Source organism: Pseudophryne corroboree, chromosome 1 (genome assembly GCF_028390025.1).
Source record: "Pseudophryne corroboree isolate aPseCor3 chromosome 1, aPseCor3.hap2, whole genome shotgun sequence".
In the NCBI taxonomy this organism is placed as follows: Eukaryota; Metazoa; Chordata; class Amphibia; order Anura; family Myobatrachidae; genus Pseudophryne; species Pseudophryne corroboree.
In genome coordinates this window covers 1,245,339,652-1,245,362,780 of record NC_086444.1, presented here as the reverse complement: position 1 = coordinate 1,245,362,780, position 23,129 = coordinate 1,245,339,652, and the positions used below count along the sequence as shown (strand labels likewise).

The 23,129-nt window shown below is 48.4% G+C and overlaps 1 protein-coding gene across 1 annotated transcript in view; it reads left to right on the top strand.

Moving 5' to 3' along the window:
• Positions 1–20,977, top strand: part of MOGS (mannosyl-oligosaccharide glucosidase) — a 93,222-nt gene extending 72,245 nt beyond the window's left edge. The window contains exon 5 of the mRNA XM_063925713.1: positions 19,016–20,977. Within this exon, the coding sequence (XP_063781783.1) occupies positions 19,016–20,750 (1,735 nt within the window). The 3' untranslated portion in view covers positions 20,751–20,977. The remainder of the gene's footprint in view (positions 1–19,015) is intronic.
• The last annotated feature ends 2,152 nt before the right edge of the window (positions 20,978–23,129 follow it).

Below are 23,129 nucleotides of genomic sequence, written 5' to 3'. Positions count from 1 at the left end.
CGAAAATATGTTGCGTGGTGCGAGCAGCGGAGTGCTCCGATGGAGGAATTTCAACTGGGTCGTTTTCCTACATTTCCTGCAATCAGGATTGTCTATGGGTCTCAAATTGGGATCTATTAAGGTTCAAATTTCGGCCCTATCAATATTCTTCCAAAAAGAATTGGCCTCAGTCCCTGAGGTCCAGATTTTTATCAAAGGAGTACTGCATATACAGCCTCCTGTGGTGCCTAAGGTGGCACCGTGGGATCTAAATGTAGTTTTAGATTTCCTCAAATCCAATTGGTTTGAACCACTAAAGAATGTGGATTTGAAATATCTCACATGGAAAGTGACTATGTTACTGGCCCTGGCTTCGGCCGGGAGAGTATCTGAACTGGCGGCTTTGTTTTATAAAAGCCCTTATTTAATTTTCCATTCGACATAGGGCAGAGCTGCGGACGCGTCCGCATTTTCTCCCTAAGGTGGTATCAGCGTTTCACCTGAACCAGCCTATTGTAGTGCCTGCGGCTACAGACGACTTGAAGGACTCCAAGTTGTTGGACGTTGTCAGAGCCTTAAAAATATACATTTAAAGGACGGCTGGAGTCAGAAAATCTGACTCGCTGTTTATACTGTATGCACCCAACAAGTTGGGTGCACCTGCTTCTAAGCAGTCGATTGCTCGTTGGATTTGTAACAAAATTCAACTTGTACATTCTGTGGCAGGCCTGCCACAGCCTAAATCTGTTAAGGCCCATTCCGCAAGGAAGGTGGGCTCATCTTGGGCGGCTGCCCGAGGGGTCTCGGCATTACAACTCTGCCGAGCAGCTACGTGGTCAGGGGAGAACACGTTTGTAAATTTTTACAAATTTGATACCCTGGCAAAGGAGGACCTGGAGTTCTCTCATTCGGTGCTGCAGAGTCATCCGCACTCTCCCGCCCGTTTGGGAGCTTTGGTATAATCCCCATGGTCCTGACGGAGTCCCCAGCATCCACTTAGGACGATAGAGAAAATAAGAATTTACTTACCGATAATTCTATTTCTCGGAGTCCGTAGTGGATGCTGGGCGCCCATCCCAAGTGCGGATTATCTGCAATACTTGTACATAGTTATTGTTAACTAATTCGGGTTATTGTTTAGGAAGCCATCTTTCAGAGGCTCCTCTGTTATCATACTGTTAACTGGGTTTAGATCACAAGTTGTACGGTGTGATTGGTGTGGCTGGTATGAGTCTTACCCGGGATTCAAAATCCTCCCTTATTGTGTACGCTCGTCCGGGCACAGTACCTAACTGGAGTCTGGAGGAGGGTCATAGGGGGAGGAGCCAGTACACACCACCTGACCTGTAAAAGCTTTACTTTTGTGCCCTGTCTCCTGCGGAGCCGCTATTCCCCATGGTCCTTTCAGGAACCCCAGCATCCACTACGGACTCCGAGAAATAGAATTATCGGTAAGTAAATTCTTATTTTTTATTTTCAGTGAGACCTGCTGGCAACAGGCTCACTGCATCGAGGGACTAAGGGGAGAAGAAGCGAACTCACCTGCGTGCAGAGTGGATTGGGCTTCTTAGGCTTCTGGACATTAGCTCCAGAGGGACGATCACAGGCCCAGCCATGGATGGGTCCCGGAGCCGCGCCGCCGGCCCCCTTACAGATGCTGAAGCAAGAAGAGGTCCATAAATCGGCGGCAGAAGACTTTCCTGTCTTCATAAGGTAGCGCACAGCACTGCAGCTGTGCGCCATTGCTCTCAGCACACTTCACACTTCGGTCACTGAGGGTGCAGGGCGCTGGGGGGGGGGGCGTCCTGGGAAGCAATGAATTTACCTTATTTGGCAAAAAATACATCACATATAGCTCCTGGGCTATATGGATGTATTTAACCCCTGCCAGTTTTCCAGAAAAAAGCGGGAGAAGAGCCCGCCGTGAAGGGGGCGGGGCCTATCTCCTCAGCACACAGCGCCATTTTTCCCACACAGCTCCGCTGGTAGGAAGGCTCCCAGAATCTCCCCTGCATCCTGCACTACAGAAACAGGGTAAAAAAGAGAGGGGGGCACTTATTTGGCAAAATAACAGATATAAGCAGCTATAAGGGATAGACACTTATTGTAAGGTTGTCCCTATACATATATAGCGCTCTGGTGTGTGCTGGCAAACTCTCCCTCTGTCTCCCCAAGGGGCTAAGTGGGTCCTGTCCTCTATCAGAGCATTCCCTGTGTGTGTGCTGGGTGTCGGTACGTGTGTGTCGACATGTATGAGGAGGAAAATGATGTGGAGGCGGAGCAATTGCCTATAATGGTGATGTCACCCCCTAGGGAGTCGACACCTGAATGGATGGCCGTAATTAAGGAATTACGTGACAGTGTCGGCACGTTACAGAAAACTGTTGACGACATGAGACAGCCGGCAGCTCAGTTAGTGCCTGTCCAGGCGTCTCAAACACCGTCAGGGGCTATTAAACGCCCGTTACCTCAGTGGATCGACACGGACCCAGACACAGACACTGACTCCAGTGTCGACGGTGAAGAAACATACGTATTTTCCAGTAGGGCCACACGTTACATGATCACGGCAATGAAGGAGGTTTTGCACATCTCTGATACTGCAAGTACCACAAAAAGGGGTATTATGTGGGGTGTGAAAAAACTACCTGTAGTTTTTCCTGAATCAGATGAATTGAATGAGGTGTGTGATGAAGCGTGGGTTTCCCCCGACAAAAAACTGCTAATTTCTAAAAAATTATTGGCACTATATCCCTTCCCACCAGAGGTTAGGGCTCGTTGGGAAACCCCCCCTAGGGTAGATAAGGCGCTCACACGTTTATCTAAACAAGTAGCGTTACCGTCTCCTGATACGGCCACCCTCAAAGAACCAGCTGATAGAAGGCTGGAAAATATCCTAAAAAGTATATACACACATACTGGTGTTATACTGCGACCAGCAATCGCCTCAGCCTGGATGTGCAGTGCTGGGGTGGCTTGGTCGGATTCCCTGACTGAAAATATTGATACCCTGGACAGGGACAATATATTATTGACTATAGAGCATTTAAAGGATGCATTCCTATATATGCGAGATGCACAGAGAGACATTTGCACTCTGGCATCAAGAGTAAGTGCGATGTCCATTTCTGCCAGAAGAGGATTATGGACGCGACAGTGGTCAGGGGATGCGGATTCCAAACGGCATATGGAAGTATTGCCGTATAAAGGGGAGGAGTTATTTGGGGGCGGTCTATCGGACCTGGTGGCCACGGCAACGGCTGGGAAATCCACCTTTTTACCCCAAGTCACCACACAGCAGAAAAAGATACCGTCTTTTCAGGCTCAGTCCTTTCGTCCCCATAAGGGCAAGCGGGCAAAAGGCCACTCATATCTGCCCCGGGGCAGAGGAAGGGGAAAAAGACTGCAACAGACAGCTTCTTCCCACGAACAGAAGCCCTCCCCCGCTTCTGCCAAGTCCTCAGCATGACGCTGGGGCCTTACAAGCGGACTCAGGCACGGTGGGGGCCCGTCTCAAGAATTTCAGCGCGCAGTGGGCTCACTCGCAAGTGGACCCCTGGATCCTGCAGGTAGTATCTCAGGGGTACAAATTGGAATTCGAGACGTCTCCCCCTCGCCGGTTCCTGAAGTCTGCTTTACCAACGTCTACCCCCGACAGGGAGGCGGTATTGGAAGCCATTCACAAGCTGTATTCCCAGCAAGTGATAATCAAGGTACCCCTCCTACAACAGGGAAAGGGGTATTACTCCACGCTGTTTGTGGTACCGAAGCCGGACGGCTCGGTGAGACCCATTTTAAATCTGAAAGCCTTGAACACTTACATAAAAAGGTTCAAGTTCAAGATGGAGTCACTCAGAGCAGTGATAGCGAACCTGGAAGAAGGGGACTACATGGTGTCTCTGGACATCAAGGATGCTTACCTCCATGTCCCAATTTGCCCTTCTCACCAAGGGTACCTCAGGTTTGTGGTACAGAACTGTCACTATCCGTTTCAGACGCTGCCGTTTGGATTGTCCACGGCACCCCGGGTCTTTACCAAGGTAATGGCCGAAATGATGATTCTTCTTCGAAGAAAAGGCGTCTTAATTATCCCTTACTTGGACGATCTCCTGATAAGGGCACGGTCCAGAGAACAGTTAGAGGTCGGAGTAGCACTATCTCAAATAGTACTACGACAGCACGGATGGATTCTAAATATTCCAAAATCGCAGCTGATTCCGACGACACGTCTGCTGTTCCTAGGGATGATTCTGGACACAGTACAGAAAAAGGTGTTTCTCCCGGAAGAGAAAGCCAGGGAGTTATCCGACCTAGTCAGGAAACTCCTAAGACCAGGCCAGGTGTCAGTGCATCAGTGCACAAGGGTCCTGGGAAAGATGGTGGCTTCTTACGAAGCGATTCCATTCGGCAGATTCCACGCAAGAACTTTTCAGTTGGATCTGCTAGACAAATGGTCCGGATCGCATCTTCAAATGCATCAGCGGATAACCCTGTCTCCAAGGACAAGGGTGTCTCTCCTGTGGTGGTTACAGAGTGCTCATCTCCTAGAGGGCCGCAGATTCGGCATTCAGGATTGGGTCCTGGTGACCACGGATGCCAGCCTGAGAGGCTGGGGAGCAGTCACACAGGGAAAAAATTTCCAGGGCTTGTGGTCAAGCATGGAAACGTCACTTCACATAAATATCCTGGAACTAAGGGCCATTTACAATGCCCTAAGTCAGGCAAGGCCTCTGCTTCAGGGTCAGCCAGTATTGATCCAGTCGGACAACATCACGGCAGTCGCCCACGTAAACAGACAGGGCGGCACAAGAAGCAGGAGGGCAATGACGGAAGTGGCAAGGATTCTTCGCTGGGCGGAAAATCATGTGATAGCACTGTCAGCAGTGTTCATTCCGGGAGTGGACAACTGGGAAGCAGACTTCCTCAGCAGACACAATCTTCACCCGGGGGAGTGGGGACTTCACCCAGAAGTCTTCCACATGATTGTAAACCGTTGGGAAAAACCACAGGTGGACATGATGGCGTCTCGCCTCAACAAAAAACTGGACAGATATTGCTCCAGGTCAAGGGACCCTCAGGCAATAGCTGTGGACGCTCTGGTAACACCGTGGGTGTACCGGTCAGTGTATGTGTTCCCTCCTCTTCCTCTCATACCAAAAGTACTGAGAATCATAAGAAGGAGAGGAGTAAAGACTATACTCGTGGCTCCGGATTGGCCAAGAAGGACTTGGTACCCGGAAATTCAAGAGATGCTCACGGAAGACCCGTGGCCTCTACCTCTAAGACAGGACCTGCTCCAGCAGGGACCATGTCTGTTCCAAGACTTACCGCGGCTGCGTTTGACGGCATGGCGGTTGAACGCCGGATCCTGAAGGAAAAAGGCATTCCGGATGAAGTCATCCCTACCCTGATCAAAGCCAGGAAGGATGTAACCGTACAACATTATCACCGTATTTGGCGTAAATATGTTACGTGGTGCGAGGCCAGGAAGGCCCCTACGGAGGAATTTCAACTGGGTCGATTCCTGCATTTCCTGCAAACAGGACTGTCTATGGGCCTCAAATTAGGGTCCATTAAGGTTCAAATTTCGGCCCTGTCGATATTCTTCCAAAAAGAACTAGCTTCTGTTCCTGAAGTTCAGACGTTTGTCAAGGGAGTACTGCATATACAGCCTCCTTTTGTGCCTCCAGTGGCACCTTGGGATCTCAATGTAGTGTTGGGATTCCTAAAATCACATTGGTTTGAACCACTCACCACTGTGGACTTGAAATATCTCACATGGAAAGTGGTAATGCTGTTAGCCCTGGCTTCAGCCAGGCGTGTATCAGAATTGGCGGCTTTATCCTATAAAAGCCCTTACCTAATTTTTCATACGGACAGGGCAGAATTGAGGACTCCTCCTCAATTTCTCCCTAAGGTGGTTTCAGCATTTCACTTAAACCAACCTATTGTGGTGCCTGCGGCTACTAGGGACTTGGAGGATTCCAAGTTGCTGGACGTAGTCAGGGCCCTGAAAATATATGTTTCCAGGACGGCTGGAGTCAGAAAATCTGACTCGCTGTTTATCCTGTATGCACCCAACAAGCTGGGTGCTCCTGCTTCTAAGCAGACGATTGCTCGTTGGATTTGTAGTACAATTCAGCTTGCACATTCTATGGCAGGCCTGCCACAGCCAAAATCTGTAAAAGCCCATTCCACACGGAAAGTGGGCTCATCTTGGGCGGCTGCCCGAGGGGTCTCGGCTTTACAACTTTGCCGAGCAGCTACTTGGTCAGGGGCAAACACGTTTGCTAAATTCTACAAATTTGATACCCTGGCTGAGGAGGACCTGGAGTTCTCTCATTCGGTGCTGCAGAGTCATCCGCACTCTCCCGCCCGTTTGGGAGCTTTGGTATAATCCCCATGGTCCTTTCGGAGTCCCCAGCATCCACTAGGACGTTAGAGAAAATAAGAATTTACTTACCGATAATTCTATTTCTCATAGTCCGTAGTGGATGCTGGGCGCCCATCCCAAGTGCGGATTGTCTGCATTACTTGTACATAGTTATTGTTACAAAAATCGGGTTATTGTTGTTGTGAGCCATCTTTTCAGAGGCTCCTTCTGTTATCATGCTGTTAACTGGGTTCAGATCACAAGTTGTACGGTGTGATTGGTGTGGCTGGTATGAGTCTTACCCGGGATTCAAAATCCTTCCTTATTGTGTACGCTCGTCCGGGCACAGTATCCTAACTGAGGCTTGGAGGAGGATCATAGGGGGAGGAGCCAGTGCACACCAGCTAGTCCTAAAGCTTTTACTTTGTGCCCAGTCTCCTGCGGAGCCGCTATTCCCCATGGTCCTTTCGGAGTCCCCAGCATCCACTACGGACTATGAGAAATAGAATTATCGGTAAGTAAATTCTTATTTTTATTGTCGTACCCCCCTCTCCCATTGGTTAAGTACAATGTGATGATATACCAGAGACCCTTGTATACTGACAAGTCTTTCATGCGTTCACATCCCGGACTCTGGTGTCCCTGATGCCGATGATGACTTGAATGTCATGGAGTTTGATGTCCTCACACATTGAGGAGCTCCGTGTTGCAGGCATTACCTCTGCCAGTGGTTGTCTCATGTTGTCCTGTCCTGCATGGCTGGCTTTCTTCCTCCAGGGAACGGTCTCATGACCTCAAGTATTTTTGTGCCTTCTGTGATAAATTAGCCCTCTCAGATGGCATGCTTTTGGCGGTCAGCGTTTCATGATACTTTATGCCCTCTGGCGGACTAAGGATGCCCTGTATGGCTGCTGACTTTTAACGGGTTGGTTCTGCCTGTGCCCCCTGCAATGGTTTGAGGGCCCGTCATACCAAGGAACTGCTCACTCTGCATTACTATCAGAACACCTGGAGAAAGAAGAGACTGACGACCCGTATACCATGACCGTAGAAGAACACCCACTCCTAAAGAGAACGTTGCATCAGGCAACCATAGGAGCACACGAACCATGAATGGTAATGACAGGACAGAAAGGAACTCACCTTTTTTAGGAGAAAGGAGGGGTTACAATCACCAATAACTTCTGAAACAACGAAAAAGAGAAGAAAGAAGAGAAAAAGAGGTAAAAGAGCTGGTCAACCATCACGAAAAAAGAAAAAAACCATCAATATTTTGGACCAAGGAACCATCATGGAAGAAGGTACGAAAAGGAAAGTTATATATAACCTAAGTTCCAGGATTCTTACGGATGTTGAGGAAAGGGTATTAACTAAAGGATTGAAGTTCGCACCCACAACTACCACAGATGACTTCGACAGATTTGTAGATGTACACAAATTTATTAGAAAAATTTCTCTTAAGAAGTTTTTTGAACTGAAAAGAAGTGAAGAGGCTCCCTCAACATCACATTCTGTGGAATCCACACCCCAAACCGTGCATAAAAAACCTTCCACCTTTTATCCTGCCCATATTAAAGGGAATTACATTGAAACTTTCCAAAAACTGGTCATAGAAGATTTAAATTCAATCAACAAAACGGAAAAAAGGAAGAAAGTACGCCACAACTTGACAAGAAAGGAACGTGAAGCAATCAAATCTCTCCAGGAAGATCAGGAGATCGTAATTAAGCCTTGCGACAAGGGAGGAGGTATTGCTATTTTGAATAAATCTGACTGTGTGAAGGAAATTTACCGTCAACTATCGGACAGTGATACATACCAAAAACTCAAGACCGACCCATCAGCAAGAATAAAAACCAGCTTTCAGAAACTACTAAAGACCCACCTTGAAAAAGGTGGTATTACAGAAACAGAATTCGCATTTCTTAATATTGAAGACCCCATCACCCCCACGATTTATGTATTACCAAAAATACATAAGAATAGCACATCACCTCCAGGACGACCCATTGTCGCCGGCACAGGGTGTCTAACATCAAATCTATCAGCCCTAATCGATCATGAACTCCAACCTATAGTAACAAAGAATCCATCGCATCTGAAGGACACGAGTGACACCATCAAAAAACTAGAAGGAATATTGTGGGATAGTGAGACCATCATGGTCACAGCAGATGTTACTTCCCTGTACACCATCATCGAACACCAGAAAGGAATAGAGGCCACAATTTGGTTCCTGGACCAGACTGAGTTCTCAGAAGCCAGAAAGTCTTTCATCATCGAGTCCATGGATTTTATCCTGAAAAATAACTTTTTTCTTCGAGGGGGATTACTACCTTCAGAAGAGAGGTACCGCAATAAGTACGCAATTTGCACCCAGTTTTGCAAATCTCTTCATGGCCCATTGGGAGCATGAAAACATATACCAACAGAACCCATGGAAGGATAAAATATTAATATGGAACCGTTACATCGACGATGTCATATTTTTTTGAAGAGGGGACAGGGAGAGTCTAACCTTGTTTTGCGAGTATCTCAATCATAATGATAGAAACATTGTCCTCACATTTGAAAACAGCAAGACTGAAATCAACTTTCTTGATCTTATCATATATATCAAGGATGACATTATCCAAACGAAAACTTATAAGAAACCTACGGACACAAACAATTACATCAGTAAAGAGAGTGAGCACCATATAAATTGGCTCAACGGCATACCAAAGGGCCAGTTTCTAAGGATAAGGAGAAACTGCAGTGAGGACACTGTATGCAGGTCCCAAATTAACGAACTCAAAAACGCCTTCATTGGAAAAGGTTATCAACCTGAAAGTTTGGAAACAATTCAGATAGAAACAATGAATAAAGATAGGACCTCTCTCATCCACAACAAGAAACAGAAGAAAAACGATGATAAATTCCCCAATCATTCACAATGGTCGTTCATTACAGTATATGACCACCAATACAAAAAAATGGAACTCATCATCAGAAAACATTGGAACCTACTATGCATGGACGACACATTAAAGAACATCATCCCAAAAAAAACCACGTTCATTTACCGTAAGGCAGCAAATTTAAAGAACAAACTTGTCCGCAGTGCCCTACCCCAAAACAATAATCCCGTTAGAACAAGTGGATTTCACAGGTGCGGACTCGGTCTCCCTTGCCGACTCATTAAAACCGATACATCAAAATACACAGAAATCACTGTTAATGGCACTAACTTCAAAATCAAGGATTTCATTACTTGCCACACCAGCAACGTTGTATATTTAGTGGAATGTACCTGTGGGAAGGTATACATTGGACGCACATCGAGAGCATTGAAAACACGACTTGGTGAACATCTGCGCAACATAAGAAAAGGTCCCCTGACACACAATCTGTCGGAACATTTTAAATTTGAACACAATTGTTCATACACATCTATAAGGAAATTTTTGGGACTACAGCACATATAATCCACCTGGTGCGACAGAAACACAGAAAAAAATCTTGCAAAGGCGGAAATGAAATTGATTTACAAACTTCAGTCCCTATGTCCCAAAGGTCTGAACAAAGACTTTGAACTTAAGTGGTTCTTGTATTAGTTCATCAGTCAACATGTACTTCAACCAGATACCGCATATTGCCTAACTCATTTTTATTTTCCTTATTTTTCTTTATCACGGGGACCTGTGGAGCATCAATTGAAATGAAGACAAACTACGGACAACTCTGGAGATGACATGACTTCTTTCAGACGACTTTTTATTCAGACGAGACAACTTATTATTTATGCACTTTATGTGTCTAACAGACACGGACTTTATATATCTTTTTTATATCATTATTATGGATCATAATATTGCGGGGGGAGTCATGTGCACCTAACTTAACACCCACCTACTATGGTACTAATAACCACCATCATTCTAACCTTTAGGTGTTTAAATACATTTTCACTTCTCTTTAAACAATCTCCATCTATTAATCACCCATATTCTTCCACTGTATTGTTATAAACATCCTTGGAGCTCACAGCCGCCGTCCAAGCTGCTCTCTCCACCACTTCCCGTCGGTGACACGCAAACAACCGCGTCACTTCCGGTCGGTGGAACGCAAACTGCTGCGTCACTTCTGGTATCGCAGCGGCGCGTTCGGCTGCACATCGCGATCACCATGACCACTGCCAGCATGTGTTTATTCCCACCATACAAACTTAAGTCCACCACTACCTTTACTAAACCTATTTTAGGTTATGCATGCTATTAAATTAGCCTTTCACGCCGCGATGTCACTTCCGGTTTTTAACTTCCGGTCCGGGTCACTTCCGGTCGCCCGGCTGGACGTTTCTCATCTCATTTTTTTAGTATTCATCTATTAATTACTAATTTTGCACCTTATGCTCACCATAAGAGCACTGGTACAATAACACACCATAATTCAGGATTCAGACTTTGCCAAAGGAGCTTTTGGGATTATTTCCGGCTTCAGTGACCTACGACCCGGAACCACTCTCCCACCATCTTTAAAAGCCATCTCTGAGACATGTAACACCATCAAGCCCTGAGGAAGAGATTGGATATCTCGAAACGCGTTGGATATCTGGATCCATTAGGAACTCGAACCTTTCATCTTTTGGACATCTACCTTGTGGTTAGCTTGGGAGCCAGAGCAGGGTGAAGTCTGGACCACCCTGCTTATCATAACACCTGCGGCTCCTTAGCTACCTCTCCGGTATGCTTTCCAACATTATTTGAATTGTTACCTGAGCTGTTTTGAATATTTACCAACATCAATCCAGGGGTTCACAACCCATCAGTAAGCTTAGGAGCCTGAGCAGGGTGTACCTTTTGACCACCCTGCCGCCTATTACACCTGCGGCTCCTAGCTTACCTATATGGTATGCTTTTTTCTCTGACGTCCTAGTGGATGCTGGGAACTCCGTAAGGACCATGGGGAATAGCGGCTCCGCAGGAGACTGGACACAAAAGTAAAGCTTTAGGACTACCTGGTGTGCACTGGCTCCTCCCCCTATGACCCTCCTCCAAGCCTCAGTTAGATTTTTGTGCCCGGCCGAGAAGGGTGCACACTAGGGGCTCTCCTGAGCTTCTTAGTGAAAGTTTAGTTTTAGGTCTTTTATTTTCAGTGAGACCTGCTGGCAACAGGCTCACTGCATCGAGGGACTAAGGGGAGAAGAAGCGAACTCACCTGCGTGCAGAGTGGATTGGGCTTCTTAGGCTTCTGGACATTAGCTCCAGAGGGACGATCACAGGCCCAGCCATGGATGGGTCCCGGAGCCGCGCCGCCGGCCCCCTTACAGATGCTGAAGCAAGAAGAGGTCCATAAATCGGCGGCAGAAGACTTTCCTGTCTTCATAAGGTAGCGCACAGCACTGCAGCTGTGCGCCATTGCTCTCAGCACACTTCACACTTCGGTCACTGAGGGTGCAGGGCGCTGGGGGGGGGGCGTCCTGGGAAGCAATGAATTTACCTTATTTGGCAAAAAATACATCACATATAGCTCCTGGGCTATATGGATGTATTTAACCCCTGCCAGTTTTCCAGAAAAAAGCGGGAGAAGAGCCCGCCGTGAAGGGGGCGGGGCCTATCTCCTCAGCACACAGCGCCATTTTTCCCACACAGCTCCGCTGGTAGGAAGGCTCCCAGAATCTCCCCTGCATCCTGCACTACAGAAACAGGGTAAAAAAGAGGGAGAAGAAGCAAACCTACCTAAGTGGTGGTAGCTTGGGCTTCTTAGGCTACTGGACACCATTAGCTCCAGAGGGACCGAACACAGGCCCAGCCTCGGAGCTCGGTCCCAGAGCCGCGCCACCGGCCCCCTTACAGAGCCAGAAGCAAGAAGAGGTCCGGAAAAATCGGCGGCAGAAGACATCAGTCTTCAACAAGGTAGCGCACAGCACTGCAGCTGTGCGCCATTGTTATCAGGCACACTTCACACTTCGGTCACTGAGGGTGCAGGGCGCTAGGGGGGGGCGCCCTGAGCAGCAATGTAAACACCTTGGCTGGCATAAATACACCACATATAACCCCCAGGGCTATATGGATGTATTTTAACCCCTGCCAGAACTCACCAAAAAGCGGGAGAAAAGGCAGCCGAGAAGGGGGCGGAGCCTATCTCATCAGCACACGGGCGCCATTTTCCATCACAGCTCCGCTGGAAGGACGTCTCCCTGACTCTCCCCTGCAGTCCTGCACTACAGAAAAGGGTAAAAAAGAGAGGGGGGCTCTAATTTGGCACAGTTTTAATACTAACAGCAGCTATAAAGGGAAAAGCACATTTTATAGTGGTATTCCTGTCTATATATAGCGCTCTGGTGTGTGCTGGCATACTCTCCCTCTGTCTCCCCAAAGGGCTAGTGGGGTCCTGTCCTCTATCAGAGCATTCCCTGTGTGTGTGCGGTGTGTCGGTACGATTGTGTCGACATGTTTGAGGAGGAAAATGAGATGGAGGCGGAGCAATTGCCTATTATAGAGTTGTCACCCCCTAGGGAGTCGACACCTGAGTGGATGAGCTTATGGAAGGAATTGCGTGACAGTGTCAGCTCTTTACGACAGACAGTTGACGACATGAGACAGCCGGCTACTCAGCTTGTGCCTGTCCAGGGGTCTCAAACGCCATCAGGGGCTTTAAAACGCCCGTTACCTCAAAGGGCAGACACAGACACGGATACTGACTCCAGTGTCGATGATGAGGAGACAAACGTGACTTCCAGTAGGGCCACACGTTACATGATTGAGGCAATGAAAAATGTATTGCATATCTCTGATAATACAAGTACCACTAAAAAGGGTATTATGTTTGGTGAGAAAAAACTGCCTGTAGTTTTTCCTGTATCCGAGGAATTAAATGAAGTGTGTGATGAGGCGTGGGTTTCCCCCGATAAAAAACTGATAATTCCTAAAAGGTTATTGGCATCGTACCCTTTCCCGCCAGAGGATAGGGCACGTTGGGAAACACCCCCTAGGGTGGATAAAGCGCTCACACGCTTGTCTAAACAGGTAGCACTACCCTCTCCTGATACGGCCGCCCTAAAGGAACCTGCCGATAGAAAGCTGGAGAATATCCTAAAATGTATATACACTCACACGGGTGTTATACTGCGACCAGCAATCGCCTCAGCCTGGATGTGCAGTGCGGGCCTGGCGTGGTCGGATTCCCTGACTGAAAATATTGATACCCTAGATAGGGACAGTATATTACTGACTATAGTGCATTTGAAGGATGCATTTCTATATATGCGTGATGCACAGAGGGATATTTGCCGACTGGCATCAAGAGTTAGCGCGCTGTCCATTTCTGCAAGAAGAGGTTTATGGACGCGGCAGTGGTCAGGTGATGCGGATTCTAAAAGGCACATGGAAGTATTGCCTTATAAGGGGGAGGAGTTATTTGGGGTAGGTCTATCAGACCTGGTAGCCACGGCAACTGCTGGAAAATCCACATTTTTACCCCAGGTAGCTTCTCAACCTAAGAAGTTCCCAGGAACAAAAGCCCTCTCCTGCCTCCGCAAAGTCCTCAGCATGACGCTGGGGCTTTACAAGCGGACTCAGGCACGGTGGGGGCCCGTCTCAAGAAGTTCAGTGCGCAGTGGGCCCACTCGCAAGTGGACCCCTGGATCCTTCAGGTGGTATCTCAGGGGTACAAATTGGAATTCGAGACGTCTCCCCCTCGCCGTTTTCTAAAGTCTGCTTTACCGACGTCTCCCTCAGACAGGGAGGCAGTATTGGAAGCCATTCACAAGCTATATTCCCAGCAGGTGATAATCAAGGTACCCCTCCTACAACAGGGAAAGGGGTACTATTCCACACTATTTGTGGTACCGAAGCCGGACGGCTCGGTGAGACCAATTTTAAACCTAAAATCCTTGAACACTTACATACAAAGGTTCAAATTCAAGATGGAGTCACTCAGAGCAGTGATTGCAAACCTGGAAGAAGGGGACTATATGGTGTCTCTGGACATCAAAGATGCTTACCTACATGTCCCAATTTACCCTTCTCACCAAGGGTACCTCAGGTTTGTGGTACAGAACTGTCACTATCAGTTTCAGACGCTGCCGTTTGGATTGTCCACGGCACCCCGGGTCTTTACCAAGGTAATGGCCGAAATGATGATACTCCTTCGAAGGAAGGGAGTTTTAGTTATCCCTTACTTGGACGATCTCCTGATAAGGGCAAGATCCAGGGAACAGTTGGAAGTCGGAGTAGCACTATCTCAGATAGTGCTGCGCCAGCACTGTTGGATTCTCGATATTCCAAAATCGCAGCTGATCCCGACGACACGACTTCTATTCCTAGGGATGATCCTGGACACAGTCCAGAAAAAGGTGTTTCTCCCGGAGGAGAAAGCCAGGGAGTTATCCGAACTAGTCAGAAATCTCCTAAAACCAGGCCAAGTTCAGTGCATCAATGCACAAGGGTCCTGGGAAAGATGGTGGCTTCTTACGAAGCAATCCCATTCGGCAGATTCCACGCAAGAACCTTCCAGTGGGATCTGCTCGACAAATGGTCCGGGTCGCATCTTCAGATGCATCAGCGGATAATCTTGTCACCAAGGACAAGGGTGTCTTTCCTGTGGTGGTTGCAGAGTGCTCATCTTCTAGAGGGCCGCAGATTCGGCATTCAGGACTGGGTCCTGGTGACCACGGATGCCAGCCTGAGAGGCCGGGGAGCAGTCACACAGGGAAGAAATTTCCAGGGCTTGTGGTCAAGCCTGGAGACATCACTTCACATAAATATCCTGGAGCTAAGGGTCATCTACAATGCTCTAAGCCTAGCAAGACCTCTGCTTCAAGGTCAGCCGGTGCTGATCCAGTCAGACAACATCACGGCAGTCGCCCACGTAAACAGACAGGGCGGCACAAGAAGCAGGAGGGCAATGGCAGAAGTTGCAAGGATTCTTCGCTGGGCGGAAAATCATGTGATAGCACTGTCAGCAGTGTTCATTCCGGGAGTGGACAACTGGGAAGCAGACACGACCTCCACCCGGGAGAGTGGGGACTTCACCCAGAAGTCTTCCACATGATTGTGAACCGTTGGGAAAAACCAAAGGTGGACATGATGGCGTCCCGCCTCAACAAAAAACTAGACAGGTATTGCGCCAGGTCAAGGGACCCTCAGGCAATAGCTGTGGATGCTCTGGTAACACCGGGGGTGTACCAGTCAGTGTATGTGTTCCCTCCTCTGCCTCTCATACCCAAGGTACTGAGAATCATAAGAAGGAGAGGAGTAAGGACTATACTCGTGGCTCCGGATTGGCCAAGAAGGACTTGGTACCCGGAACTTCAAGAGATGCTCACAGAGGACCCGTGTCCTCTACCTCTAAGAAAGGACCTGCTCCAGCAGGGACCCTGTCTGTTCCAAGACTTACCGCGGCTGCGTTTGACGGCATGGCGGTTGAACGCCGGATCCTGAAGGAAAAAGGCATTCCGGATGAAGTCATCCCTACCCTGATCAAAGCCAGGAAGGATGTAACCGTACAGCATTATCACCGTATTTGGCGAAAATATGTTGCGTGGTGCGAGGCCAGGAAGGCCCCTACAGAGGAATTTCAACTGGGTCGTTTCCTGCATTTCCTGCAAACAGGACTGTCTATGGGCCTAAAATTAGGGTCCATTAAGGTTCAAATTTCGGCCCTGTCGATTTTCTTCCAGAAAGAACTGGCTTCAGTTCCTGAAGTTCAGACGTTTGTCAAGGGGGTACTGCATATACAGCCTCCTTTTGTGCCTCCAGTGGCACCTTGGGATCTCAATGTAGTTTTGGGGTTCCTAAAATCACATTGGTTTGAACCACTCACCACTGTGGACTTAAAATATCTCACATGGAAAGTGGTAATGCTGTTGGCCCTGGCTTCAGCCAGGCGTGTCTCAGAATTGGCGGCTTTATCCTATAAAAGCCCTTACCTAATTTTTCATACGGACAGGGCAGAATTGAGGACTCCTCCTCAATTTCTCCCTAAGGTGGTTTCAGCGTTTCACTTGAACCAGCCTATTGTGGTACCTGCGGCTACTAGGGACTTGGAGGACTCCAAAGTGCTGGACGTAGTCAGGGCCCTGAAAATATATGTTTCCAGGACGGCTGGAGTCAGAAAATCTGACTCGCTGTTTATCCTGTATGCACCCAACAAGCTGGGTGCTCCTGCTTCTAAGCAGACAATTGCTCGTTGGATTTGTAGTACAATTCAGCTTGCACATTCTGTGGCAGGCCTGCCACAGCCAAAATCTGTAAAAGCCCATTCCACAAGGAAGGTGGGCTCATCTTGGGCGGCTGCCCGAGGGGTCTCGGCTTTACAACTTTGCCGAGCAGCTACTTGGTCAGGGGCAAACACGTTTGCTAAATTCTACAAATTTGATACCCTGGCTGAGGAGGACCTGGAGTTCTCTCATTCGGTGCTGCAGAGTCATCCGCACTCTCCCGCCCGTTTGGGAGCTTTGGTATAATCCCCATGGTCCTTACGGAGTTCCCAGCATCCACTAGGACGTCAGAGAAAATAAGAATTTACTTACCGATAATTCTATTTCTCGTAGTCCGTAGTGGATGCTGGGCGCCCATCCCAAGTGCGGATTGTCTGCAATACTTGTACATAGTTATTGTTACAAAAATCGGGTTATTATTGTTGTGAGCCATCTTTTCAGAGGCTCCTCTGTTATCATGCTGTTAACTGGGTTCAGATCACAGGTTGTACGGTGTGATTGGTGTGGCTGGTATGAGTCTTACCCGGGATTCAAAATCCTTCCTTATTGTGTACGCTCGTCCGGGCACAGTATCCTAACTGAGGCTTGGAGGAGGGTCATAGGGGGAGGAGCCAGTGCACACCAGGTAGTCCTAAAGCTTTACTTTTGTGCCCAGTCTCCTGCGGAGCCGCTATTCCCCATGGTCCTTACAGAGTTCCCAGCATCCACTACGGACTACGAGAAATAGAATTATCGGTAAGTAAATTCTTATTATTTTTATGTATGTGAATTTTCATTGTATTAAATTATACGTTTTTATGTGATACTTATTGGAATTCATACCAACATATTTCAATTAAGTTCACCATTTAATTGGTTAAAGGGGATCATTGCTTTGGTCTTCACACAAATACCACAGAAAGAGGGCGCCCTGGTTGCACCACTCCATACCTGCATTTCTTGTTCCATTTTTGGGGGAAGAGGAAAACCCCAGAGGTGTACCCTAGGCTGCCCACTGTTCTTTCCAGCGCTTAATAAGATTTCTCGCACCCTCTTAGCAAATGAGGTTCCTTCCTTGCTACAGAAATCCTTGATACAGAGGAAAAGAGCACATTGTGGATTGATATTCTGGTTGCTTCCAGATAATTATCTTCCCAAATGGACAAGAGTCATAGTCATCAACAGAATGAAGACACTTTTCTGCACATGGCATAGCACGCAAGCTAGTTACTGACAATGCCATGCAGTTCATGAGTGGTGAGTTCTAGACCAGTGAATGAGACCTCTCACATGTCACCAGTAGTCCTTGTAATCTACAGTCCAACGGACTAGCAGAAAGGGCAGTACGTTCCAGGAAGCGCCTTTTAGACAAATGTTATAGAGATGGTTCTGACCTTTTTATGGCGCTCCTGAATTTGAGAAGCACTCTGAGCGATGACTTCCCTCTCCTGCTCAACTCCTTCTGTCCACGTGCACACGCACCCTCATTCCAAAGTTCAGACTTCTACCACAAGTTAAGAAGAATGTGCAAGATGCTCTGCAGACCTCCAGGTTGTGGCTCAGTGCGACTTGTGATAAAACATTCCATCACTTAATACTGTCGTCCCGTGGGCATACTGTCTGCATCCAGACCGCTGCAGGTTTACAGAGTCAGGACTTCCACCTAACTTGACATTGACTGAGGGTGTCGGCACACCATCATAATGGACAAGGAGTCCCCTGAAGAAACACTTATTGGGGTGCAGAACAGTCCTGTATCATAACCCAATAGTATGCCTATTCATAAATTGACCATAACACTAGCTAACACTTTCTTTGTCACCTGGTTTGGGAGAAGTTTCAGACATAATCCAAAATTCCAGGACTGTGTTGCTCAGTCTACCATTTTATAGTTTTTAGTGTTTGTTGATCCAACACCTCTGTCACACTGTATTCCACCCACACACCAGTATTGTTCTTTATGCTGAATAAGCGGGATGTCGATGTATGCTGCATGTGGAGGGCGGAAGTTACATCATAGTTAGACCTTTGTTATACAGGAAGTGTTTGTTGTGCAGGAAGTGCTTGTGCAGCCATTGTTCATGTCTTGCTGCTAGTAAAGTCAAACTTCTGCAGTTCTCCAGAGTCCTGTGGTGATTTGCCCTCAGATCACTTTACAATAACCCTGCCCCCTTGCAACACCGGGCCAGGCAGTACATGTGACTGCCCCCTTGCAGCAGTTGGTCAAGTAGAGTACCGCTTGTCCGCATCACCGGGTCATGCAGTAGATCTGATCACCACCTGTAGAACTGGTTCAGGCAGTAGATACAACCCCAGCACTGGTAACATGTTCTAAAAGCTCTATATCCTGTATTATGTGTTACCCTTAGCGATGCCGTTTCTCTTGATGAACTGTGTACTCTTTCATATTACATCTATATTGTAATTTCCCTGATTAATCATTTACCTTAGTAGAATAATCCTTTCTTCTCTCCTCACAGTTATAACCACCTTGCCACCACTTGCCATGGTCTTCATCACATCACAGATGTTGTGCGCAGCAGTATGAGCGACCGATTTACTCACCCGTCCAGCGGTTCTGCCAACAAGCGACGTTACTTTGGCCTGGACACCTACCACCCACCGCCCCAGCCAGGCTCTGATCACTCCCAGCTTGTCGTCCAGCAAGTCACCATGTATCTTCCGTTCCAAGTGGAAATTCTGTTTGAATCAGACAGTTTCCTACAACGTCCAGTGTCCCTGTCTGGTGGGGCCCTGACCGCGGGGCTGGAAAAGCACAGAAAGACCATGGAAGAGCGTTTCCGGAAGACATTTCAGCTGGAAGCCAAGGGGTTTATCCCAGAGCAGGTGGCGTTCGCTCAGGCTGCTCTATCTAACATGTTGGGTGGGATGGGCTACTTCTATGGCAGCTCGGTTATCCGGTCCCGGCACATCCCAGAACCGGTGTCCTATCCACCAGCTCCACTGTACACTGCAGTTCCATCTCGCTCTTTCTTTCCCCGTGGCTTCCTTTGGGATGAGGGTTTCCATCTGCTGCTCATTGCTCGGTGGGACCCAGCCCTGGCCTGGCAGTCTCTGGGCCATTGGCTGGATCTAATGAATGCAGACGGATGGATTCCCCGCGAGCAAATTCTAGGCCCTGAAGCTCGCAGCAAAGTGCCGGCAGAGTTTGTGGTTCAGTGGGATGAAAATGCTAACCCTCCGACTCTCTTCCTGGCCCTGCGGCAGCTGCTGTCCAGTCCAGATTCTGCTTCGCAGGGGCTGCCATTTCTCCGCCGTGCCTTTCCTCGTTTGCAGACCTGGTATAACTGGTTCAACGCAACTCAGAATGGGCCTCTACCGTATACTTACCGCTGGCGCGGCAGGGACCGGGACACCTTGCTCTTTTTGAATCCCAAAACTTTGACATCTGGTCTGGATGACTATCCACGGGCATCACATCCGTCCGATGAGGAGCGTCACGTGGACCTGCGATGCTGGATGGCTCTGGCATCCGAGGTGATGGCTGACATTTGCAGGTTGCTAGGAGATGACGGGAGTCGGTATGAGGAGTCTCAGAGGGCTCTCTCAGACAATTCTTTATTGGACCAGCTCCATTGGGCTGAGAGACTTGGAGCCTATGCCGACTATGGGAACCACACGCAGAAAGCGGTTTTGGAATGGGAACGGCCACGGCCTGTCCCTGGACAGGATCCCCATAGTGTCCCTCCCCCAAGGTTAATAAGAGTTGTCAGGAAACCGCCTAAGTTGCAGTTTGTAGGAGCTCTGGGCTATGTGTCCCTGTTCCCGTTCTTTCTACAGATACTGTCTCCTAGCTCCCCTCGACTTGGACGCCTGTTAGAGCATTTGAGAGATGCTGACAAACTATGGACCTCGTATGGCATACGCTCCCTGTCCAAGAGCAGCCCCCTGTACATGCAGCGCAACACGGAGCATGACCCGCCGTACTGGAGGGGAGCTATATGGATGAATATGAACTACCTGGCGGTCAGCGCCCTGCACAGATACAGCCAGGTGGACGGTCCACACCAGAGCAGAGCGACCGGCTTGTACAGGGAACTCAGGGTGAACCTTATCGCTAATCTGTACAGACAGTACGAGAAAACCGGATTCCTGTGGGAGCAGTATAACGATGAAACGGGCCGCGGACAAGGCTGTCACCCGTTCACCGGCTGGAGCTCTTTAGTTGTACTTATTATGGCGGAAGAATACTAAGGAGGCAGCCGTGTGAGGCGCAGGCATTGGGATTGTGTCATGAAATGTGCCACGGCCAGCACTGACCACGTGGGCTATACCACTGCAGAGTAACGAGGTGTCCATACTGTGCAGGAAGACCCTCACTGAGGGGGATACTTCCTCCGTCTGTGTAATCTGTGCCCGGCTGGCTCAGGCACACGCTCTCCTGCGTACATCTAGGACACAATAAAAGAGTCCCCCTCCCATGTGAGTCTGTCATCTTTCTTCCAAATATTATTGTTATGGCACAACAAGTGGTCCGCAGCGCCGTGCAAAGGCAAACCGTAAGACAGAACAGGGTAAAACATAAACAGGGCACAAGTGACAATTAGCAGCACAGATCTCAGTACACAGTACAGCTGGTGAGCGGCTGAGGTAAGGACAGGTCCTCAATAGCGATGGTGACATTTGTAATTTAAGGGTCTTCAGAAGAAATGAGTGGCTACAAGTGGGGGGGGATTCCGGAAAATGTCCAGTCTGTGGGTGAAGGCTATAACTGAAGTACAAGAGAAGAGGGCTGAGAGAACAGGAGGGAGGAGGACCCTGCTCCTGGGAGCTTACAATCTAAGGGGAGGGGAGACGGAAGACATGAAGCGTGAACTACTCAATGGGGACCTGGGAGCAGAACGGTAGAGAGATAGCGATAGCTGGGGAAGGAGGAAGGTCGTGAGATTAAGATGGTTGGGGCAGGAGCGTGAGGCGAGCCATCAGGTGAATTGGCTTAGTGCTGGATGGGCATGCTATGATGAACAGGTGGGTTTTTAGTGCCCGTTTGAAGATGTATAAGGTCTGCGAGCATGTGACCAATCTTGGCGCTGGTCATTGGCTGACCGGACAGGGGAGGAGTATATAGGCTGAAGAGGTTGGAAATGTAGGGAGCAGTGGAGAGAGGGCCTTCTATGTGATGGTGAGGAATCTGAAATGGTATCTGTAGGGGAAGGGGAGCCAGTGCAGAATATTGCAGAGGGGAGTGGTGGCTGTGGAGTGGCAGGAGAGGAAGATGAGACTGTTGGAGGCCAGTGAGAAGATTGCAGTAGTTGATCCACGAGATGACCAGTGAGTGGATGATAAGTTTAGTGGTCCGTGAGAGGAATGGCCTGATGCGAGCGATGTTACGGTGCTAGAACTGACAGTATTGAGCCAGAGATTGAATGTGGGAGGTGAAGGAGAGGGAGGAGTTGAGTGACACCCAGGCAACAGAGTTGGGGGTACAGGGGAGATGAGTCAACAGTGATAGAGATATGGGGGGGGGGGGGTGTGGAGACTTAGGATTGGGGAAGATGATGAGTTCGGTTTTGTCTATGTTCAGCTTCAGAGAAAGGAGATGGTGGTGAGGCAGCTGGATATCTGAGAGAGGACAGAGGGGGAGAGGGCAGGAGAACAGGGGTACAGTTGCATGTTGCTGGTATAGAGGTGGTATTGGAGGCTGAAGGAACTGAGCAGTACTCCCAGGGAAGAGCTGTACAGGGAGAAGAGCAGGGGGCCAAGGACAGAATCCTGTAGAATGCCAACAGGATGGATGGAAGGGGGTGAGGTGGAGCCAGAGGCACGCACACAGAGAAAGTAGTTGTTGAGGTAGGAGAACCAGGTGAGGACGGTGCTAGAGAGGCCAATGGTCTAATGAGTGCAGAGGAGGTAATCCATGGTGTCAGAGACCACAGAAAGCTGCAAGAGGTTGAGCAGAGAGAAGTGGCCCCTGGATTTGTCTGAAAGTAGGTTATTGGTGACTTTGACCAGGGCAGTTTCGGAGTGGGTGAATGCCAGATTTGGAGAGGATAGCTGTTGTCAGAGAGGACAGCTGTAGACAAAGCCGCTCAAGTAGTTTGGAGGCAAAAGGGAGAAGAGAAATGGAGTGGTAGCTAGTGGGTGAGGATGGTTTCGAGGTTGGGTTTTTATGAGCTGACTCTGTAAAAGATGATTATCCAGTGATCATAAACCATTTCTACCACATTAAGGCAGACAGCAGTATATGAAAACACCTAAAGGAGCAAAAACAAATAGCATGAAACCCCCAGGTGTAACTGCCCCACCCCACCCCTTTTTGTGGTTGCCTCATTGCAGTGTAGGGTCCCCGTATACCTAGTGCCATCTGTCTAGCGCTTTAATACATCTGTACTTGGAGAACATTTGATAAAAACAGAATTGTTTCTATTGGAGGTGAAGCTCGTCATATTTTCTGTACATAATAGTTTCCCGACCTTTAATCTAATCATGTTCTTTTGGTCGGACATTGCTGGTGAGAGAGACCAATAGCTTAAATAGTTTCAGATATTGATCATAAAAGAATAAATATTTGTGTAGCATTGGAATCCCATGTTTCCAGGCATTGAGCAGATAGTGGGGATGCCTGCAGTAACA